Source organism: Dermochelys coriacea, chromosome 1 (assembly GCF_009764565.3).
Source record: "Dermochelys coriacea isolate rDerCor1 chromosome 1, rDerCor1.pri.v4, whole genome shotgun sequence".
Classification (NCBI taxonomy): Eukaryota; Metazoa; Chordata; order Testudines; family Dermochelyidae; genus Dermochelys; species Dermochelys coriacea.
Window position 1 is genome coordinate 282,961,041 of NC_050068.2, and position 20,187 is coordinate 282,981,227.

General features: G+C 40.2%; 1 protein-coding gene across 5 annotated transcripts in view; it reads right to left on the bottom strand.

Moving 5' to 3' along the window:
* ZDHHC17 (zinc finger DHHC-type palmitoyltransferase 17) overlaps positions 1 to 20,187 on the bottom strand; it is a 132,612-nt gene that overhangs the window by 43,911 nt on the left and 68,514 nt on the right. For all 5 annotated transcript variants that reach the window (XR_006274484.1, XM_038386999.2, XM_043493007.1 and 2 more), the window contains exons 8-9: positions 7,891 to 8,016; positions 4,623 to 4,765 (exon numbers count right to left, since the gene is read on the bottom strand). Coding sequence is in view for 4 of the 5 variants with exons in the window: in XM_038386999.2 (XP_038242927.2) it covers positions 4,623 to 4,765; positions 7,891 to 8,016 (269 nt within the window). In the remaining variant the exon portion in view is untranslated. The remainder of the gene's footprint in view (positions 1 to 4,622; positions 4,766 to 7,890; positions 8,017 to 20,187) is intronic.

The window sequence follows — 20,187 nt, forward strand, 5'->3', positions numbered from 1 at the left end:
CAGTCAAAAAACTAAAATAGTACACTTTGAAAGTAGTATCAACAAGTAACACCACCACCATAAGTATGTGTTGGGAGGTGAGAGAGAGAAACAGACTGTGTGTGAGAGAGAGAGAGAGAGAGAGAGAGAGACTTGCCCCTTTAAACAGATTGGCACTCACCAGGCTAAAGCCTGCTTGTTCAGACACAGCAGCAGCTACCAGCAAGCTCTCTCCGTCCCACTCCTGAGCCCCGTTGTGTCCTGTCCCCGAGCTCTGTGGAGATGGGGTATGGGATGGGGGGGGGCACCCTGACATCAGCAGCCCCCTCCTACTTCCCCACTCTGCAAAGCAAGCAGGAGGTTCCTGTGAGCAGCTGGCCAGGGGCTGCAATGCAGAGGCAGGAGCAGTGAGCTAGTAGCAGGAGGGGCACCTCAAGTGCATGGCACTTGATAGATTGCTGAGTGGCCACGCAGCTTAGAGAGAACTTAGCCCTCATCTACATCACACATTTACACCAAGGGGACTCCCTGGTGGGGACACCCATCTTTAGAAGAATCTTGCTTTATGATTAAAAGGAAAAAAGAAAATTAGCTTTTAGTTTTTTTCAAAAATTTACTTCTGGGGTGCTTTATAATCAGTTTGTAAACTGCTCTGAGGCTCTCCTCTTGAAATTAGCATGCTTCAATCAGAGCTGTGAAACAGAAATAAAACAGACACCAGACTGAGGAACCCTATAACTCTCAAAGGCAACTTTGGAGACAATCAGAAACTTACTGAAGTGGCAACTGTGAAAAGTAAAAACTCCTTTTTCCATAAGTAATTATTATATGATTGCTAAATATATCTAGCACAGTACGTGTCCTACAAACTATCCACAAGGCAGACTGAAAGGGCTTCCAAACATCTTTCTTAGGAAAACCAGCTACACATGCATTTGCTAAACTTTCCTGAATACTTACTTACAGATTGATCTGGGAGTTTGTTTTTAGGTTAAGAATTTAGAATGCTATGTAAGTTTATCTAGACACAAAGAAATCACCACCACAGGAATCAGATAAATATTGTAGCAGTAATATTATATTGTAGCCATCCAATAAAATATTCTTTCCTTAAAAAATAAACAAGGAAGCTAAATACAAAGAGGTTAATTTAATAACATTACAATTATAATGAATCAATAGAAAGTAAGGACTTCAAATTTAAAGGTATTCTGTACCCAAAATTTACACTGAGAGTTTTCTGTTGTAATTTGGTAACCTGTTGTTTGCTCTATGGTGTTGAGACAAAATTGGTGTCTAAAATCTGTATTTAACCTGAAAACTATCAAAATAATACAAGTCTAAAGAAAAAAAAACCTTATAATTATTTGGATTAATTAATTCTAGTTGTAATTTCCCATCATTTTAAATGACTGTGAAACATATAGTATGGCAGCACTAATATTACAGAACATATTAACTTTTCTTCTTACAGTATAGAAGAATCACTGATAATTATATAAAAAGGCAAAGAAAAATGTAATAATAATAATAATTTGGTATACACCTGGTTTGAACTTTAACCCAATCACCAATTCTCATATCCTTTCAACCTAACTCGTTCACATATCCACCAGCCTACTCCCGCAAGCTCACTCACCTGTTTACCAAGACATCCAGTAGGAACAATCCCAGGTTCTGTTCCACTATCTTGCTGTCTGACCACCACTTTATCACCAAAACATGTGTGTCAGCGGTTAATACCCACCCTCCAATGGCTAAGAGACTATTCTTTATTACCTCTCATTTACCCAGAATGGGAGAAAAATTTGTACTAACATCCTGGATTTACACAATTACATTTCTCTTCCAGTCAACTGTTATCCATGCATTATCTTGCTTTTCTTCTCAGTTTGTCTCATATTCTCACTAGAAAGACAAGGTGGGTGAGGCAATATCTTTTATTAAGAGACAAGCTTTCTCTTTCACCGTCAGAAGTTGGTCCAATAAAAGATAATACCTAACTCACACTCTTGTCTCTCTAATATCCTGGGACCAACATGGCTACAGTAACACTGCAAATAACAACGGATCATATCCTTACTGTTATTTAAGTTTGTTTTTAAAAAGAGAGGTTACTTACCAGTAACTGCTGTTCTTTGAGAGTGTCGCCTCTGTGTATTCACACTTGTGGGATTGGCACCTCCAGTCCAAGATAGGGGAGTCTACCAATGTCACTGGGTCTTTGCTGACCCTGAAGCAGAACTGGAAATAATGTGTGTTGTCCTTGGTAATAATGAGACCTAGCTGGGACTTACTCCCCTTGTATAACAAATACTGCCAGACTTATACCTAAGACATTTGTGCTGCTGTACAAAAATTCTGTTTAAATAATCTGCCTGGACATAATTTTTCTCTGGCAAAAAGTTTTGGTCTTGAGCAAAGGGAGAGAGTCTTGCAGGCTAGGCAACCAGCTTTCAACTCCAGAACCATGATGTGTAGACAACTCCTAGAGAGTCCACAAACATTGAAAAGACTGAAAAACAAGGAGAACATGCCAGTCCACTATGTGGAAACAACACACTAAAGGTAAAAGAGGTGAGAAGAGAATTCTCTAATAAGCTTGTGCTATTTTCACCTTTTGCATTTTCTATGAACCAAGACATTAATAGGCCAGGTGTAAGTAGAATAAGAAGCAGTACCTTTGCTATCAGTCTTATGAAGGCACAGACATAGCCTGGATAGTAGTATCATCCAGTTACATTGTTACGGAACGTGTTTGTGGATCAAAGTCTAGAAACTTGTGAAATCATGAACTTGTTGCCACTTACACCATATATCAAACCATTTCAGGCAAGTGGCTTATCAGAGTCAATTGTGCTGAAACCTCAACACCAGACTCAGTCAACCTAAATGGATCCAAAGACCAGGTAGACCTTTGGGGAGGGCAAGCAGGATGGTTGCCCTGGATACCAACTTTTGGAGGTACCTCATCACTATGCCTGTTTTTTTTTCTCCCACTCAGCTTCTCAGGGGGCACCGAAAACATTTACCATTCTGAGAGGAAAAATATCTAGGGCCAGCCCTGCTGAGGACTAATGTCACTTGTATTGGTACTGGATCACTTCACTGAGAAGTTCACCAGAGTCCAGGATGCTGGATTCTAGACACTAGACTCAGTCGACCTAGATGGATCCAGAGATCTGAGTGCCACAAACAGTATGCACTGAACCACTCCTAGTTCTCTAGTCCATGGTGCCAAAGTTTTGGTGCCAGTGCCAAGACTTTGGCACCAAATTAGGTAGACAAGTCCAGATTTGTGGACTCTGGTACTGTGATGGTGCCAGAACCTTCGTACTGAATTATAACAATCCAGCCAGAGCCATATCTAAGGGACTAAGACCACAGTACTGAATTAGATCAACCTGGAGGAATCCGGGGATCTCGGTGCCTTGTTCATGGTTTAAGAACCTTGGAAATGACTGCCAACCAATTAAGACTGAGGAGTTGGATAATATGTAAGCCAGACACAGAGCCACTTAGGTTAGCACATTGCCAGACTTAGCTGACCAGGCCTGAGGAATCTCTTTTAGCAGTAGGGATGTGTGAGGTAACCCTCGTGGTCCACATAGTTCTAGATGAAACCTGTGCAAACAGATATCATTTCTTATTTGTTCTTTTAAATAAAGAAACCCATAGTGACAATTTAACTAAAACAAAAACAGCCCTGAAAGGGCAGAAGAAAACCACTGAGAAAAGAAGTGAGGACACTGCATGTGACCCAAACTAACTACCTCTTTTGGCAGTTAAGAAGGAACTGAGGGACAGTTTTATACCTTTGAAATCCTCCACATGGGGCAAAAGAGGAAGAAGAAAGTAGCCATAGAGGACACTGGGTCACTCAGTGCCAGGGAACACCAAGCTCACATGTGGGAATATTCAGAGGCTACTCAAAGAATATAATGTATAGTACTGAGAAGTAGATTAAGGGTCAAACAGTCCATATACTTTGCAAGTCCTCTGGAGAGCTATGGAGGATACCGATATTTACAGTCATTATTCAAAACATACAACATAATTATTTTAGTGACTGGATAACAGATTTAAAACAACAGATTTAACTAACTTTCTGTTTGACAGTCATCTCTTCTGGCCACAGCAATAATTCCTGATGCTGTATTCCACTTTGTATCAGTTTCTGAATGACTTTCAAAATGTTGCAGAATTTTAGTTCTGAACAGTAATTAATTATTAACCTATTTACAATTCTACCTTGCTTCCCCTATCCCTCTCTAATAACTTTCCTCGACTGTTCCCTTCACAGTTTACACCAATGGTTTAACAGACATCCAGTACCCTCCCTCTGGAGACTGAATGTTTCTCTGCTCCTAGCCTTATTAGATCAGTGCCTTTCATCTAAAATTAATTCAAAGGCTACATTTCTGAGATGACAAAGCATTAGAAAGCCAAATCACACAGACCTTCTTCTGAAATGTAACAGTGATAAAACAGAAGTTCTTGCAAAGAATGCTATATATCCAAAATATGCATACAGATCTGTCAAAGAAATCTAGTACAACTTTTATTAAGTAAATGAACAAGACATATATTAAACATTTGTCTGGGTGTACTAGATTGAAAAAGTTGCCTGATAAAATACTTACTTTGAAAGAAACTGTACCATAGCCCATACACCACCATACATTAGCCCTTTAATGAGCCACGAATCAACATCTAGGTCTGCTATAAACCCAACCAGCCAAATAACTAGGAATGGAGTTCCTAGCATCACCTTCTGACGAAATTCCTGCACAGAAACAAATATTTCAGTAAGCAATTTACAGTTCTTGTAGGAAGTGGTTACACAATCTAACTAAAACAGTCATAACTCATTTCAGTCTAAGCGCCTTAGTATGGTAAGGGAGAAAAAAAGCTGCTTTTCTAAATGTATATTTCTTCTTTTAAGCATGCTCATATTATGCAAGCCATTTCTTTCCTAAATGGAAACTAGAGATTTCCTACTAAAAGATGTCCTGATTTCTCTTCTAGCATCAGTGATTAGTCAAACAATTTTCATGTGTAAAATGCTGTTATATTCAGTTAGACTAGTTAAAGACCAAATTCAGAATTCATAATTTTTGAGCAAATCAAGTAGCACCGTTGACCTCTGTAGATACTTGAGTTGTTCAAATTGGCAACTATGTTTTACACACTAAGAAAAACAAACAAAAGTCATAATGCAATTAGGTTGGAAGTTAGAGACGAATTAAGAAAGTAATTTATTTAAAACATGGAAAATTGTAAAATCATTTGCAGCATTGCATACTGAAATCTAGTTAATAGTAGATTGATATACAAGGGGCAAAAGCAACTATAGTAAAGTGGAGTGGAAAATGGCTAAAAATAGTACCATGATGTTCCACATTTGTCTCTCAATGACCTTAATATCAAAAGTGCTAAGATTAGAACTAAAACGATTTTATACTTGCCATAGCTGCAAACTCACTCTGGGATATAAAGTCAAGTCATGTTCTTTCCGACTAGCACATTATCTCCAGTAACCTTTACCCAACTAAAATATATTTTACGTGTAGCACAGGAGCTATTGAGATGTATAGCTCTATACATCTTGAGGTAAATATTCTCCAGTTGGAATTTAGTTAACAATTCTGCTGATCATGCCCAAGTGGGAACAAAATCCAGCTCACTATCAGTACCATAGGGGCTCTGCTATCCTAACAGGACAGAAGAATAGTAGAAACTTATTGCTGTCAGTAGGCTAATCTAACACATAGGAAGCAGGTTTATGGGATGAGAAAGTTCTACGTTTACATAATCACCTTTTTCACTTTTGTCTCTGTGACAATAGCCACAGTTTAAAGCAAACCTTTTATTTCAGTTATCCCAATAGTGCAGAGCCAGTACACTGAAATTACATAAAGATACCCCAATAGAGATGGGTGGAAACAACTCTCTGCATTGTACTAGACAGTGACATGAAGCACAGGTGACATGCTCAAGAACTCAAAAAGGGTGTTAGCCACACTACCTACAAGAGGCCTTATAACTCTAAGAACAGAATACCAATGACATCTTATCATGAAAGGGCATGGAGTTTAGTGTATATGATGAGAAAAGCAACAACTAAAGCGTAAAAACAAAATAAAAAGATGAAAGTGGTTCATTTTGGTGCACAAATATCACACAAGAACACTACTTTCATGGTAACTCTTGATGATCTGACATATAAGCAAAGTGTAGGTGGTAACTAATAGCCAATTACAATCTAAATATGCAGTTAGGTCAGAATACAGGCTACATGCAAGTTATCAAGCAATCAGCAGAATTACGCAATTACTATGTATTATACGCAAAAAGAAAAGGAGTACTTGTGGCACCTTAGAGACTAACAAATTTATTAGAGCATAAGCTTTCGTGAGCTACAGCTCACTTCATCGGATACATCCGATGAAGTGAGCTGTAGCTCACGAAAGCTTATGCTCTAATAAATTTGTTAGTCTCTAAGGTGCCACAAGTACTCCTTTTCTTTTTGCGAATACAGACTAACACGGCTGCTACTCTGAAACCTATGTATTATACAGTAAATGTTATGAAGCTTAAAAAAAGTAAAACTGCTTACCTAATATTCATGCAACTTTGATCTCATATAGTTAGATTATAAGCATTTTGGGATGGGCCATCTTTTAGTCGTGTGTGTCTATACTGCACAGAGGGGACCCAATTACTGATTGGTATACCAATCCTTAATTGGGGCCTCTAGGCACTACCACAATACGAATAAAGACTAACAATTTAAGTATTTACAAGTCTTAACTTAAAAAGCCTGAGAAAAGATTTTCTCAAAGACTGTAGCTAAGGTTTTCATTACCAAGATACACTATCTTGAAACCAAGAAACAATAATTTCAAGCCACATGTGCCGCATTGAGAGAATATCTGGCATCACAGCCATCTCACTAACAGATAAAAATTAATTCTAAATGGAAATCCCCTGTATATATTTATATAGATAGCTATTTATTACAGAGACTGACAGATATCTCTCCTAAACACCTCCATTTCCCAGTCCTCCTCAAAGATCCTACAATGTATTCCATCCATTCTCCGTCTAAGATTTTAAGTCAGTAAACACCACTCAGCTCAGGTCCAATATTCTTCCTGTGCACAGAGTTTGAAAATAAGCCTAGGCTCTAAATTGTCATTCCCTGGGTAAACAAAAGATTAAAATGTCATTAGCCCACCAGGCCAGTGCACTACAAAACAATTTTTAAAAGCAGTTCATTTTTGTAGAAAATGTATGTTTTTGTTAAATTGAGCTGCTTATTTTTAAAGCTGACAGGTGAATTGCTTATCCATCAAACTAATACCACTGCTAAGGTTAAATATTCCAATTAGGATTCTACCTTACGATCAAATAAAAAGCCTTTGAAAACTAGGGAGCTTCATATGCCACCATTATACTGTTGCAGTCAGCCTCCATGTTGCTTCACTTTGTCATACAACACTCACCAGCACTTACACAGGAGAGCAAAGTTTAGAAAACAGCCTGAAACTTCTATTATATGAGGGTGATTGAGTATCAGATTTGTCGAAGTATCTTGGCTCTCCGCAGGAAGCGTACTGCATTGCTCCGAAGGCACTCTCCCTGCTGCTCAGTCAATGCAATAGCATTGCCGTTGACCCTTGGAAAAAACTACAAGGTTGCTATGGCAGTGATATAGAAGATGGATATAAGACGACGATATGAGATAATCCCCAAACTGAAACATGGGAAAAAGTTCTTGTTAATATCTATCTACACGAGCTCTTGTGCTATGCCAACCACTGTAGTATTGAAGCACCTTTTTTGAAAAGGGAGGAATATGCCAAAAATATGGTTTTACATAATGAAAAATGTGAGGTTTCTTCTCACCTTATCAGCCTTTAGCTTTCTGAGAAATGATGGATTGTCGTATCCCTTTGCCTGTCTTGCCTCCTGTAAGTGGTTGATCATCCAAACATTTTTTCTCTGTTTTGCCAAATCAAGCGGTGATTCTCCCTGCCAGGAGTTTGAAAAATGGGAGAAATTTAATTTAAAAATAGAAAGTACTCAGATCAGTTTTACTTTTAAAATAGAAAATCACCCACATAAAATTATCATCATATTGAAAAGACATTAAATAATATTCTGGTATTATTTCACTCTGATGCTTACTTTGACACCACATAGACCGTTCACTCCCTCCAGTCTTTTTCTTTTCATTTCCCTTATAACTGCGTGAGTGATGAGCACAATGCTAAATCCATGCTCATGACATAATTTCTATGTCTCAAATGTGGCAACAACTGTTGCCTTTAGGGATCCTCTGGCAAAACAAATCTGTGTTTAAATGTCCTGAACGCTCAGTATGCTTATCTGTGTTCCCCCCCAACTATTGACAGGCAGCAGAAACTAAACCAAAAAAAATATGCATTTGTTTCCCACTGGATCATGGAAACTCTCCACTGTGTATGATTACTCCTCGGTTACTTCTCTATCTCAAGGATGACATCATCACTAGAAGACACTAGTACTACAAAATGTTTTCTGTGAGAAAAGTTTCTCACAATTTAATGTTACTAGGTCAGCCCCAGCCTTTGTGGTCCTAGGAAGAAAATGGAAAAGGACAGAAAGTATATTGATTGCTGGCATCCAGTTTATCCTACCATTATGAGGTCCTTATGCTTGGCTTGTGCCAGGTTCTTCACTTATCTTGAAGGGTCCCAAGGCAGCAATGACATTGTCCTAGTTTCTCTCTCATTGCACACTCAGGAGGGGAGTTAGAGAGAGAGTGAGAGAGCGAGCGCATGGACTAAATGGATTTCCATCCACAGAGATTGACATCTGTTTTCTACTCCAAGAAAAAGAGCTAAATGAAAATTCGTGACTAGGGTCAGATGTTATAGCGGAGGCAAGAGACAACCAATTGCAGGTACCTCCAGCTCCAGTTTCGCATTTGACTCCTCCTCTCTTCTACTCGAGTTAACTCCCCTCCTAAACAAAGCATTCATGGAGGCTTGAAAAATAGCTGAATCCTCCATCACTCGGCCATGCCTAAAAAAAAATGAGACAGGTACCAGAAACTGAAGTTACCCAGAAAGGGCACAGTGTACTAGCAACTGAGGAGGAGCCTTTCAAAGGCACATAGGACAGTCACCTAACTACCACTGAATGCCAATGGGAGTTGGGCACCTAACTTCCATTTGAGCCTTTGAAAGTCTCATCCTGAGTCTCCATTAAGGAATTAAGTAGTACATAATGGAAACCCTGAAGTGCATTTTTGTGGCTCCTCTCGGGAGTTTCCTTCCACTTCCTATGTACGAGTGTTGAGCCAGCCTAGTCCATCAGAAAACTTACACCAAAAGTTATCCTTATCCTCATTATTATTCAACCAGAGTATTAAAATATAGGTTAAGCTAGCTCAACCCTCTGAGGAAACAGAAAATTTTGGGGATCAACCATGGTGAATACCCTGTCTAGTCACAGATCGATTGGTTTCTTGGATCACTAATCTCTGGAAAACCCTTGGACACTAAGTTTTTGGTGTCATTTTACGTATCCAAACTATAAAGATTACCTGTGGACAAGTAATCCCCTCTAGGAGTTGCTCTCCTAAGTAAATCCTGCACTTGCCTCAGGGTTCAGCTGATCATCCCTTCTACTAGAGGGCCATGTGACACCTAGTGACTGCTTAGATAAAAAGACTGCAGGAGCTTTAAAGAAATCCTTTGACTATCTTTCTAATGAACTGGCCATTTTAGTATATTCCTGTTATTAATATGGAGGCATGACTGATTTATTAAATACATTTTAATATTTATAACCTACATCAGGAATATCAATTCTGGTCTATCAATACACTTATCTCTGTGCCAGCAAGTAATAACTATTTAGCTTGATGTGTTTCATCATGTGTGATCTTAATGATCTGAAGAAAACAATAGTCTAAGGGCACATTAACAGGACATTCATAGTCAAGCCTTTAAAAGACATGACTGAAACCTCATACCAAGAAAACACATCAAGGATCCACTCTAAGATTCACTAGTAGATTCAGTTAATTCCTCTTTCAGTAAATGCTCTCCTTATTTTAGAAATTCATGATTTAATAGCATAATTATTACTTTCATTCTTCCTTTGGAAATGGAAGACTTTACAAGTATTCAAATAAGATTTCCACTGATTTGTTTTAATAGACAAAATACTTGCCTCATCTATGAGACTACCTCAGTCAGTTCAATAAAGTACGGGTAAAAATACTGGATAACTGTGAGAGAATCATTATAACATGGGGTTACTGCCTAAGATTCAGGCCTTTCTCTCAGTAATGAAAGTCATTCTATCTCCATTCCAATCCAATCCTCAAAGGAAAAGAATATGATCTTACCAACAGGAAGAGTTATTTATCTTCTTATTTTTATTGTTAAAAAAAAAGTTGAAACGGACAACCCCATATTAATTAAATTAGAAATGGCAAATTGATGCTATATCGTCAACCCAGGATACTGCCTAGTGTCATCAGTTCTCCAAGATCTGAGTCTCCATGTCTCTAAGTATCAAGCTGACCAGATTCACTCTAGAAGCTTTTCCATTTCAGTAGAGAGCACTGATTTTTCTCCCTACTGCCTCTTGATCATTGACCAAAATCCTGGAGGTTGTTTTTCTATTCAAAAGAAAACTATTGCCTTACTTGGATAACTGGTTCTGACCTGGGTCAACTCCCTCAAAAAACCTTAGAAGGTAGTGTGATGTCATTTACTAACATTTTTAGTGCCTGGAGCTGACTGCAAACTTTTCAAAAAGTTTGAGCTCACTTGTAACATTTCAGTCTCTAACAAATCAGGAAATAAGATGGGTTTTCCATCCAGAGGATTCAAGAAATACTTTAGCTATACTACATTTTCAGTCAATTCCAAAAAGCTCTCTGAGGAAAGAATTTTACTAGGCAGGGTTATGGATATGTCCAAATCACCATCTGTTCCACATCAACAGTTCAGAACTGATAAAAGATCTGAAAAAAAAAAATCAAAATCTGATTTACAGATAACTAGCTATGATTAAAAAGGCAGGAAAATCTAAAGTTGAAGCATTAGTCAACAGAAAAAGTGGGAACAAGATGGGGCTGACTGTGGACCAATTTTCTTCTATTATGGACATCATCAACTTAATTTAAACCTACATTTCTAAAACAAATTATTCTGAAAAACGTTCCTGTAACAGAAAGCCAGATTTTTGTAACCAGGCCTCCTCAAACTCAGTAAGGGGAACCTACAAATGTAAAAGAGAGAGAACAGTTATTTATTTTACAGTAACTGTTGTTTTTTGAGATGGTGTAGTCAGTGTGGATCCTCATGTAGGTGTGTACGTGCCTTGTGTATGAGACTGGATTCTATAAAATAGAATCTGTTGAAACCATGCATGAGCGTGTGCCTCCTTTTGCTCCCAGACAAGGGCATCAAGGGAGAAGCAGCTGCAATCCTCTCTCACTTCCCTTGCAATTCAAAGCCTCTAGAGCAGAAATTCTGATATTTAGTGTTGTCCTGCATGGCACAAAGATCTATTATGGGAACCTCTAATGATGGGTATACGCTTTATGATGGATCTCCAGAGGGACCACTCATGATTAGCAATAGACTATTTGTTCCAGAAGTCTGTCAGGTCGCTGCTCATTCGCAGGAGGTATAGAGCCATTGGGTATGCCTACGCTGAAATGAAAAACCCGTGGTTGGCCAGTGCTCAGGCTGCGGAACTGTTTCATTGTAATTTAGACTTCCAGGCTCAGGCTGGAGCCCAGGCTCTATGACAACTGCAAGGTGGGAGGGTCCCAGAGCTTAGGCTGCTGCGGAAACACAGAAATCTACACTGCAATGAAACAGCCCCATCACCCAAGTCCCGCAAGCTCAAGTTGGCTGCCATGGACCAGCCACAGGTGTCTATTTGCAGTGTAGACATACCCATTGGGGTAACCCATTTCAGTGATACCATGTCCAGAACTTGATGGCCCCTAGAAAGAGAGGAGACAAGCATGCACCTCCTTGCTTGTTGACATAGTACTTTGAGCTGTTACAGTTGCTCAGTGTTTCTATTCGTGGAACTCCAGTGTTATTAACACAAGCATAGAATGCGGCTTGCTAATTCAGCAAACCTTGATGTTATTCAGAAATAACTCCAGGCATGGTTCAGTGACAAAGGCACTTGGCGAGGTTTATTGCCCTTAAGGCACAGTCCCAGCACCCTGGCTCCACGGTTACAGGTACGCTAAAACGTGAGTGCCCTGTGGTAAGGAGCGGTTCAGTCAGCAACAGGAGTCTCTACTGTCCCCAAGACCACACAAAGGGTTAAGGCAAGGTACCCCAACATTTATAGACTAAGACAAACAACTTGTGTACCTCCTTACATGTTTCATAACATCCACTTGTTACCTCTCGTTGTACCTTGCTTACAGATGTCCCAGGCAAAACATCTCTATTCATCATTTCTGTCAAACCCTCTTATCTGGTGTCAAGTCACGAGGTACCTGGGCTAATCTTTTGGAGTGTGTTTACACACATACCCAGTATTTGTTGCTTCTTAGGAATACTTGTATTTTAGCAACACTAACAATACCTTTGCCAAGGTGATGTATCAGACAGTAAACTTGTAAGGATCTGCTTTAATACATGGCCTGACTTTGGTTCATGGCCTAACTTTGCTGACTATGGTTCAGGCCTCAGATTTTTCACCAAGCCCAGTGCTCCAGGCTCTCTTTCTCCTACAATGTGGAGACCTAGGTCTTCTGAAGAACAGGTCCCCTGAATTTGTAGATGGTACAGATGGGTTTCCCAACCATGACTGATACATTGATGTTAAAGGTCTTGCTGGATTGGTGGAAGAGAATGAAATCCTCTCACTACGAACATTCTTGGTTTTCTTCCACCACCTCAGTTCTGTGATGACATGAGAAGGAACCAAAATATTCTTGTTCAGCTGGTGTCTCAACAGTGAATAGACAGAGCTAGGGTGGCCACAGGTGAAGCCTGGCAAGTGGCATTATGTACATGCACACTGACATATGGCCGAGTAATCACAGACGCACCCATACTGTCAAGGTCAGGTTCATTTTTATTCTGAGTAACAGCAACTGCACCCACAGAAATCTGTTGTCAGGAACATATGCTCTCGCCGACCTAGAATTGACCAAGGTTCCTATGAAGTCGTGTGTCTGATGGGATAAATGATTTTTCATAATTGTCTCAGCTATGCCTCCTGGTGAACCCCTATATGCCAGGCTAACTGCCGTCTCCTTCTAGGATCTCCCCTTGATCAATGAATTCTTGAATTAAGAATAGATTTGAAAGCCCTTCTTTTTGAGATGGTCTGCTACTATGCGAGGCACTTTGTGAAGACTTCGGTGCCATGGAGAATATGAGTGACAGCACCTTGTACTTGTAATGAGCGAATCTTAGATACTTCCTGTGGGACAGGTAGATGGCATATGGAAGTACATATCCTGTAAGCTGAGAGGCACAGATAAGTCTTGAGTCTGAAAAGACGGGATGGTAAAAGCACTATTATACTAAATCTGAGGCAGTATATGTTTTTGTTCAGTCTCCTCAGGTCTAGGGTAGGACAAAGACACTCTTTCTTCTTTGAGATAAGAAAATAAAGGTTCTAGAAGCTTCATCCCTTGTAGTCTGCAGATACCTTTTCTATGGCTCTTATTTCTTCTATGGTTCCCAGCTGAAGCAATGAGGCTATTTCTGTTTGTAATAGTGTCTCATGAGAATGAACCTGAAGAGCGGTGGGGAAAAGGGTGGGTTCAGGGTAATGTGTGGAAATGGACAGGACAACTGTGAACAAGGATGTCTGGCACCCATTTGTCAGCTGTAATTACCACCCAAGCCCAGTGGAAAGGGGCAAGGCAGTTCCCAAAGACACATGTAGGCTCCTGATTGACTCCAGAATGACTCGATTCTCCTGTCAAATTTGCTGCCTCTGAGAGGGAGTCAGGTTAGTAGAGAAAGTGGAAGATAGGCACTTTCTGGAGAACATTACCTTCTTTCTTGTGGATACTTTGGCTGACAACCCTCTGAGTATGATGGAGTCCTCTGCCGGGGCTGGTATTTGTAAGACTTCCTATAAGGGGCAGCATATAATTCTGAAGGACTGTAGTGCTGCCCATGAAGTTCTTGAGGGAATGGAGTGTGTTGTCCACTTTCTGTCTGAAATGCTCAATTCCCATTGACCAGGGGGTTGCGTCACATGTGTCCATGGCCATGTGTAGTGATCGTCTCTCAAACATTTGGCCCTTCTTAATTTTTTCCTTTAAGTCACCCCTGTTCTCTTACAAGATTTTAGATAGGAAAGGAAGGACCCTCTCCCAAGTGAAAAAATTGTATTTAGTAAACGGGGCTTGGTAATTTGCCACCTGGAGGTAGAGTAAAGCTGATGAATATGCCTTGTGCAAAAAAACACAAAAAAACAAAAAAATGGGGGGGAGGGCGGAGGGAGGGGTGGGCCATCCAGTTTTTCGGATCTTTGTCCTTGGGTGTGCCTTTTGTGGACTCTGATTTTTTCCAGTGCTATTGAAAAAATCGGGGACCCCGAGTATGGATTAGCATAAAAATGTTCAAAGCTCTTTGGCTACATCTAATATTCCTCCTCCATTTTTCTGAAGTGAAAGCAAGAATAGTGTAATCCTTTAACTGGTTCCAATATCCCTTCATCAAATCAAAGAGTCTGTGAGATTTCTCACCAATGTAGAAATGTAGTCTCAATATCTAAGGCCTCCATAATGCAGGACAGGAAGCCTTGAAAAGCTTTGAAAACAATTTATTTGAAGTCTGTGGTTGGGGCTGGTGTCACCACCTTGTCCAGTGAGGAAGATGACATCTTGTGTGGAGATGGGGGTTGTTGTGATCCCTCTGTCACTGCTCACCCTTGGGGCTCACATTAAGTTCTGATGTGGGTGGCCTGGCTAATGAGGCCACCAAGGAATGGGATCTCCTTTTCAGGGAAATAGGGAGGAGAAAGGGAGGGAAAATCTGTTCCTTGACATGAGAGAGACAGCAGTCCCCAGTAATTCCAGTATGACCAGGATGGTATGCCATATGGGTACTGGCCAGATCAGTGCCACTCACACCCCAGTACTCTCTTTGGGAGTTGCATTCTTAAGGCAGAGGAGAGGAATCTCCACTTGATGCCCACAAGAAGGAATTTATCTCCTCTTTAAATGTCAGTGCTGTAGAGAGAGATAGTATCAGGACTGGTTCCAGTACAGGAAACACCTCTACACATGATCCAAATTCCTCCAGGGGGTATCTCGCACTCATGCTAGGCTCTCCTTCACAGATTCTGGTGCAGAGGTCAGCCACAAGGGTCTCATTCCCCGTGCTGTTTCCAATCTGACTGAGGAATCCGACACTCTATTCTTTGAAGAGTGATGTTTTGTGCCTGTCTTCCAGAACTTCCCTTCACATACGGAGCTATAATTGGCCTCCATGGGTGAATGCTGTCTTTACGTACAGGCACAGGTGCTCACTTAACTGCCTGGGATGCGGGCGCTATAGCTGCCAATGCCAAGGCTGTCAATACTAAGGCTTTTGGTGCTGAGATTTCCAGGGCTGAGGGCTTTGTCTATGTTGATGTAGCTGCTGTTGAATTAATTGATGCCAGTTCCACTGGTGCTTCTTTTTACCTTCTTTCCAGTGCCTGACCTTGGGGTCTAATTGTGTTTGTGGGAGAATTGGCCAATTCTGGCTTGTCTGGTAGTGACCATCACATCCAGGTCTAACATGGACTGCTCTAGCACATGTAGCTTGAGTCAGGCATCCCTGGATTTGTGGGTCCTGGATCAAAAGCATTTGCCCACAGAGCACCTGTCCAGGATGTGACTCTATCCTATCATCCACCGTGTTCATCCTTAATAGGGATCGGTCTGTCATAGGACGGGCAGGGTTTAAATCCTGAAGGTTTGCAGTCTGCCGTGAGGCATGGTGGATGGTGCGAAGTGCCTTGCCCCGCTGTACGGAGGGGTCTGTATTAACTTTTCTTCCATTTTTTTTTTTCTTTTTTTGTGATACATCCAATGAAAGGATTGTGAAGATGTTTTCTTCACAAACGTAATGAAAGAAATGGTTTTAATGTTTATAAGAAAAGTAGCAGGTTGGACACTTGTTAGTTTCTGTTCCACTGTCACAGGTGATCAGAGGGAGGGTCGTGGCTACCTGCCCTTTATGACCTCTCATAGCAGCATGAAGCAGCACATGTGCAGCCCTAATGGACACTACTATTCAAAAGAATGATCTTGCACCCATGAAGCAAATGTGCACCTTCAGAGAGATCCAAACTGATACACATACGAAGAAGAATCTCAGATTTCGTGTTTTAACCAATAGAGTTGATAGAAAAAATAAATGAAAAATCATCAAAACCTTGTTTTTTCAACATTTTCTGACAAGCTCTAGATAAAAAGGTCTAACCTTTTCCTTGCAAAGATAACCTTGAAAATGCAAGCTGACAAAAGCCACTGTAGAACAACTGCTAGATCTGAATGTACATTACTGTCTTTTCTAGGAATCACAGCTTATTCATGGTTTCACTTATAGCCACTTGGGGGTTCATCTCTGGGAGGGCCCAGAGTAGGACACAGACATGCTGCCAAAGCTGGCATTAGGGCCTGTGCAAGTTCTCTCCCAGTCAGTTATATACAGTGGTCCCTTTTCTGAGCAGAAAGCATAACCATTTGGCCACAAGGAGGAAGAGCGCAATAGCATGCTGTGAGCACAGTAGCACAGGTGGGAAGAATGAATCCAGATCTGGAATAGCAGAGACTTTTTAGCCTTCTCTGAGGGTAAAAGAAACTCGCCCAGACCTTTCAACAGCTGAGGAAAACGGATGAAGAGACAAATCTCTTCACCTGCCATAAAGGGAAGGCACTTCACATTTATCTGACACCTATTACCAAAGGTTGCTATGAAAGACAAAAAAGTCTCTACCTCTTTAGAGAAAGCAACATGGCAAAATTTCAGCAATTACCCACTTCCAAGCGCACAGGTTTTGGAATCTAACTGGGATGGTAGACCCTGGACTTTGATGATAGATTCTTCCCCTCATGTCTCTGATATTTACTAGTAGGTTTAGTTTTTCAGCTAGTGGCTATCTACTAAAGTATTTGAGCCTCACCTCTCCCTCTAATTCTCATGCACAATGCAACAAGAAATTAACTTAAGACACAGCCTGAGCCACTATTAGTGGTTACAGAATTGCCACGGATTTGGTATGCATATTTATGATATCTAATCAGCAGAGATCTTCTATAATTCTACTCCTGAAAACCATGTCCCTTTTATAAGAACTACCAAAGCTTACAGAGAGATAGAACAAGGACTAAGCTAGTCCATTAGACCAGCCTAGTAAAGTTAGAGAGACTCTCATAAAATCTAACTCTGAAAATTACTGAGTCTGATGATTTGTCACATGGAAGCATATTAAGAGTATTATTCCCAATGTGTATTGCATTACATACAAATGTTGTTATTCTTACAAGGGGACACTAGGTAAGAAGTTGCTCTTTGGGTTCAATATTTATTACTGTCTATCTTTACACTCGACATGTAGTTGTGATCCTTTACTCACACACCTTTACAGAACAGACTGCATTTAAAACTCCCTTAAATCTATTGTACTTATCTGGAGTTCTAACTTTCCCCTGAGAAAGTTCTGTCACACTAGATTAGACAATCAAGAAGATCTCAGTTTTTCTTACCCTTGAAAGCATTTTTCTTAAATTGTTTTCCCAGCGTGAAGGGGGATAAACTGCTGGCCCTTTCCTGAAAATTTCCTTTTATAGTGCTCTTGCAAGAAAAAGTTGTTCAAAGGCCAGAGCTTACATTTACTCTGAGAGTTTACTAAGATCTTCATTTAAATCAGGACATGCCCATGCCTCTTTCCCTCCTTCCCCCCCTGCAAAAAAAAAAAATACCCAAAAAACAAAACACCCCCAGCTTTATACCTGGAGTGAGTATTAAAGTTGAACGTTTGGGCTTCGAGACTGTTTGTATTTTGCAGGAGTCACAAAATGGAGCTATCATTTCCAAAACTCAAATTGCCTGATTAGTTCTATAATGTACTAATAAGGACTATTTATGACAAAAAAAGATTCCTTGTCCAATTTCTATTAAAATTAATTATGTCAAAGTTATGGGTTTGTCCTAGGTAGAAAAAGGAGACACTTCCGTACATGAAATATGTACATGGTCATAGTATGGTCTCTCTCACTCCATTATTTTATTAAGTAACACAGTAATAGGAGCTTTTGCCGCAAGACTTGGACAGCTGCTGTGTCTGTTCAGAATCTACCCACACTGTCTACAAAGACCACAGAACTTCACATTAGTGAACCAAGTGTGCCATAAGAGTCATGACCATTTGTTTTCATGACCACAATTAGCTTATTCTTACTAATAAATAAGATCTTTCTGGCTATTTTATTACACAATAGTTTATCCAGCTTTTTAGATCAGTGGTTACATATTTTCTTCTATTCATTTGTAGTTCCTTTCTATATTTGACTTTGAAAATCATAGACTAGGGAGTAAGCACCTATGATAGAGAAAGAATGTCTGTGGAGAACATACCATGATCCAGCAGGTTAAAAGCCTATTTTCTGTCTGACTGCTGCTGCCTGCCAATAACCGAGGAGACGATACAATATACTGTTCCAGACTAAAGGATATCTCTTTATGAAAAGCAATATTTTTAAGTGAAGTGATTATATATAATACTATATATACACTGCATATATGGTCATTTTATAATTAATAGTTGAAGAGATGCCATAGAAAATAGGCACATGTGTGGGCTTGTAAGAGTTGAGGCTGAAAATATAATACATCCATGGTTAACTATACAGGTAACTAGTAGAGTATTACAGCATAGTCATGCAAGCAAATGTGTGAGGCTAGCCACTTTGGTTCAATGCATGGAAAAAGCAAAGTAGACTTTGTGATGAATTTTCATTCAAGACCACCAAGATTTGTGATCGTCTAGAATGCAATAACACAGCTTCAATTGCTGTAAACTTATATTGCACTTGCTTCTAGGTCTGACCCACACTTGCCAAGAAAATGGATACCCTTAACAATACTGTGTGAATTCAAATAAAATATGTATATTACTTAAAGTTCACAAGTTGATTGTCTCTGCGGCTGACAACATAAGACAAATGCCTTGATCACCTCGAGTGAACCCATAGAACAAATTAACTGACCTATACCACATGCAGTATGTAATAATTGCAAACATCGGACTGGGTTCTCCAGTCTGTCCATCCTTATTGTGCCACCCAGGATTCAAGCTAAAAATGGCCACTGGGGAATCCCCCTTGTGGAGATGAACACATCTCTGGCATGCACAAGCAGTAGAGCCTGTTTTTATGCCAGCTGCCACAACTCTAGCACACATGGTGTGCTGAAAAATGGCTGAGGTGTTGCAACTCCATTATTCCAATTATCTATTGATCCCTTAGGGTACATTGCAATAAAAAACGGGTGGTGCAGAGTCTCAGAACCCAAGTTAGGTGACTCTAGCTTGCACAGCTCAGGTTGGGGGACTAAAAATAGCAGTGTAGATGTTCAGGCTCAGGCTGGAGCCTGGGCTTGAGACCCACCCCCCTCCAGGGAGTCTGAGCCCAAACATCTACATCACAGTTTTATAGCCCTGCAGCCTGAGCCAGCTGACTCAGCCCACCATGGCTGTGCCACGGGTCTTTTATTGCAGTGTAGACATAGGGCCTTTGTGCCAGTGGCATAAGTTGGAGCAGCTACTTGGCTGTTCTAATGTTAAACCACAGAACTGTAACTGGTTCCCTGATGACTCCACCCCATCCCTACCATCAAGCAAAACTTAGTCACATGGGAGAAAAATGAGAATTATTTTCCTTTAACCAATATTCTGCAGTTATGGAACATTCTGACTGCCTTGTGAGAAGGTGGCAAATTGGAGCTTCTGTCCTCTTTCCAGAAAGTAGCGAACATCCCACACCTCAAATCACCCCAAAACTTTTAGCAAGATTAAATTTTCAGTCACACTCTTTCAATTTTATACTCAGAAGCATATGCTCCCACAAAAACTGATATGCACATCTTTGAGTGCACAAAACTATTGCTTATGTGTTTTTGCAGATACACATAGTCAAAAATGTATTTTTGC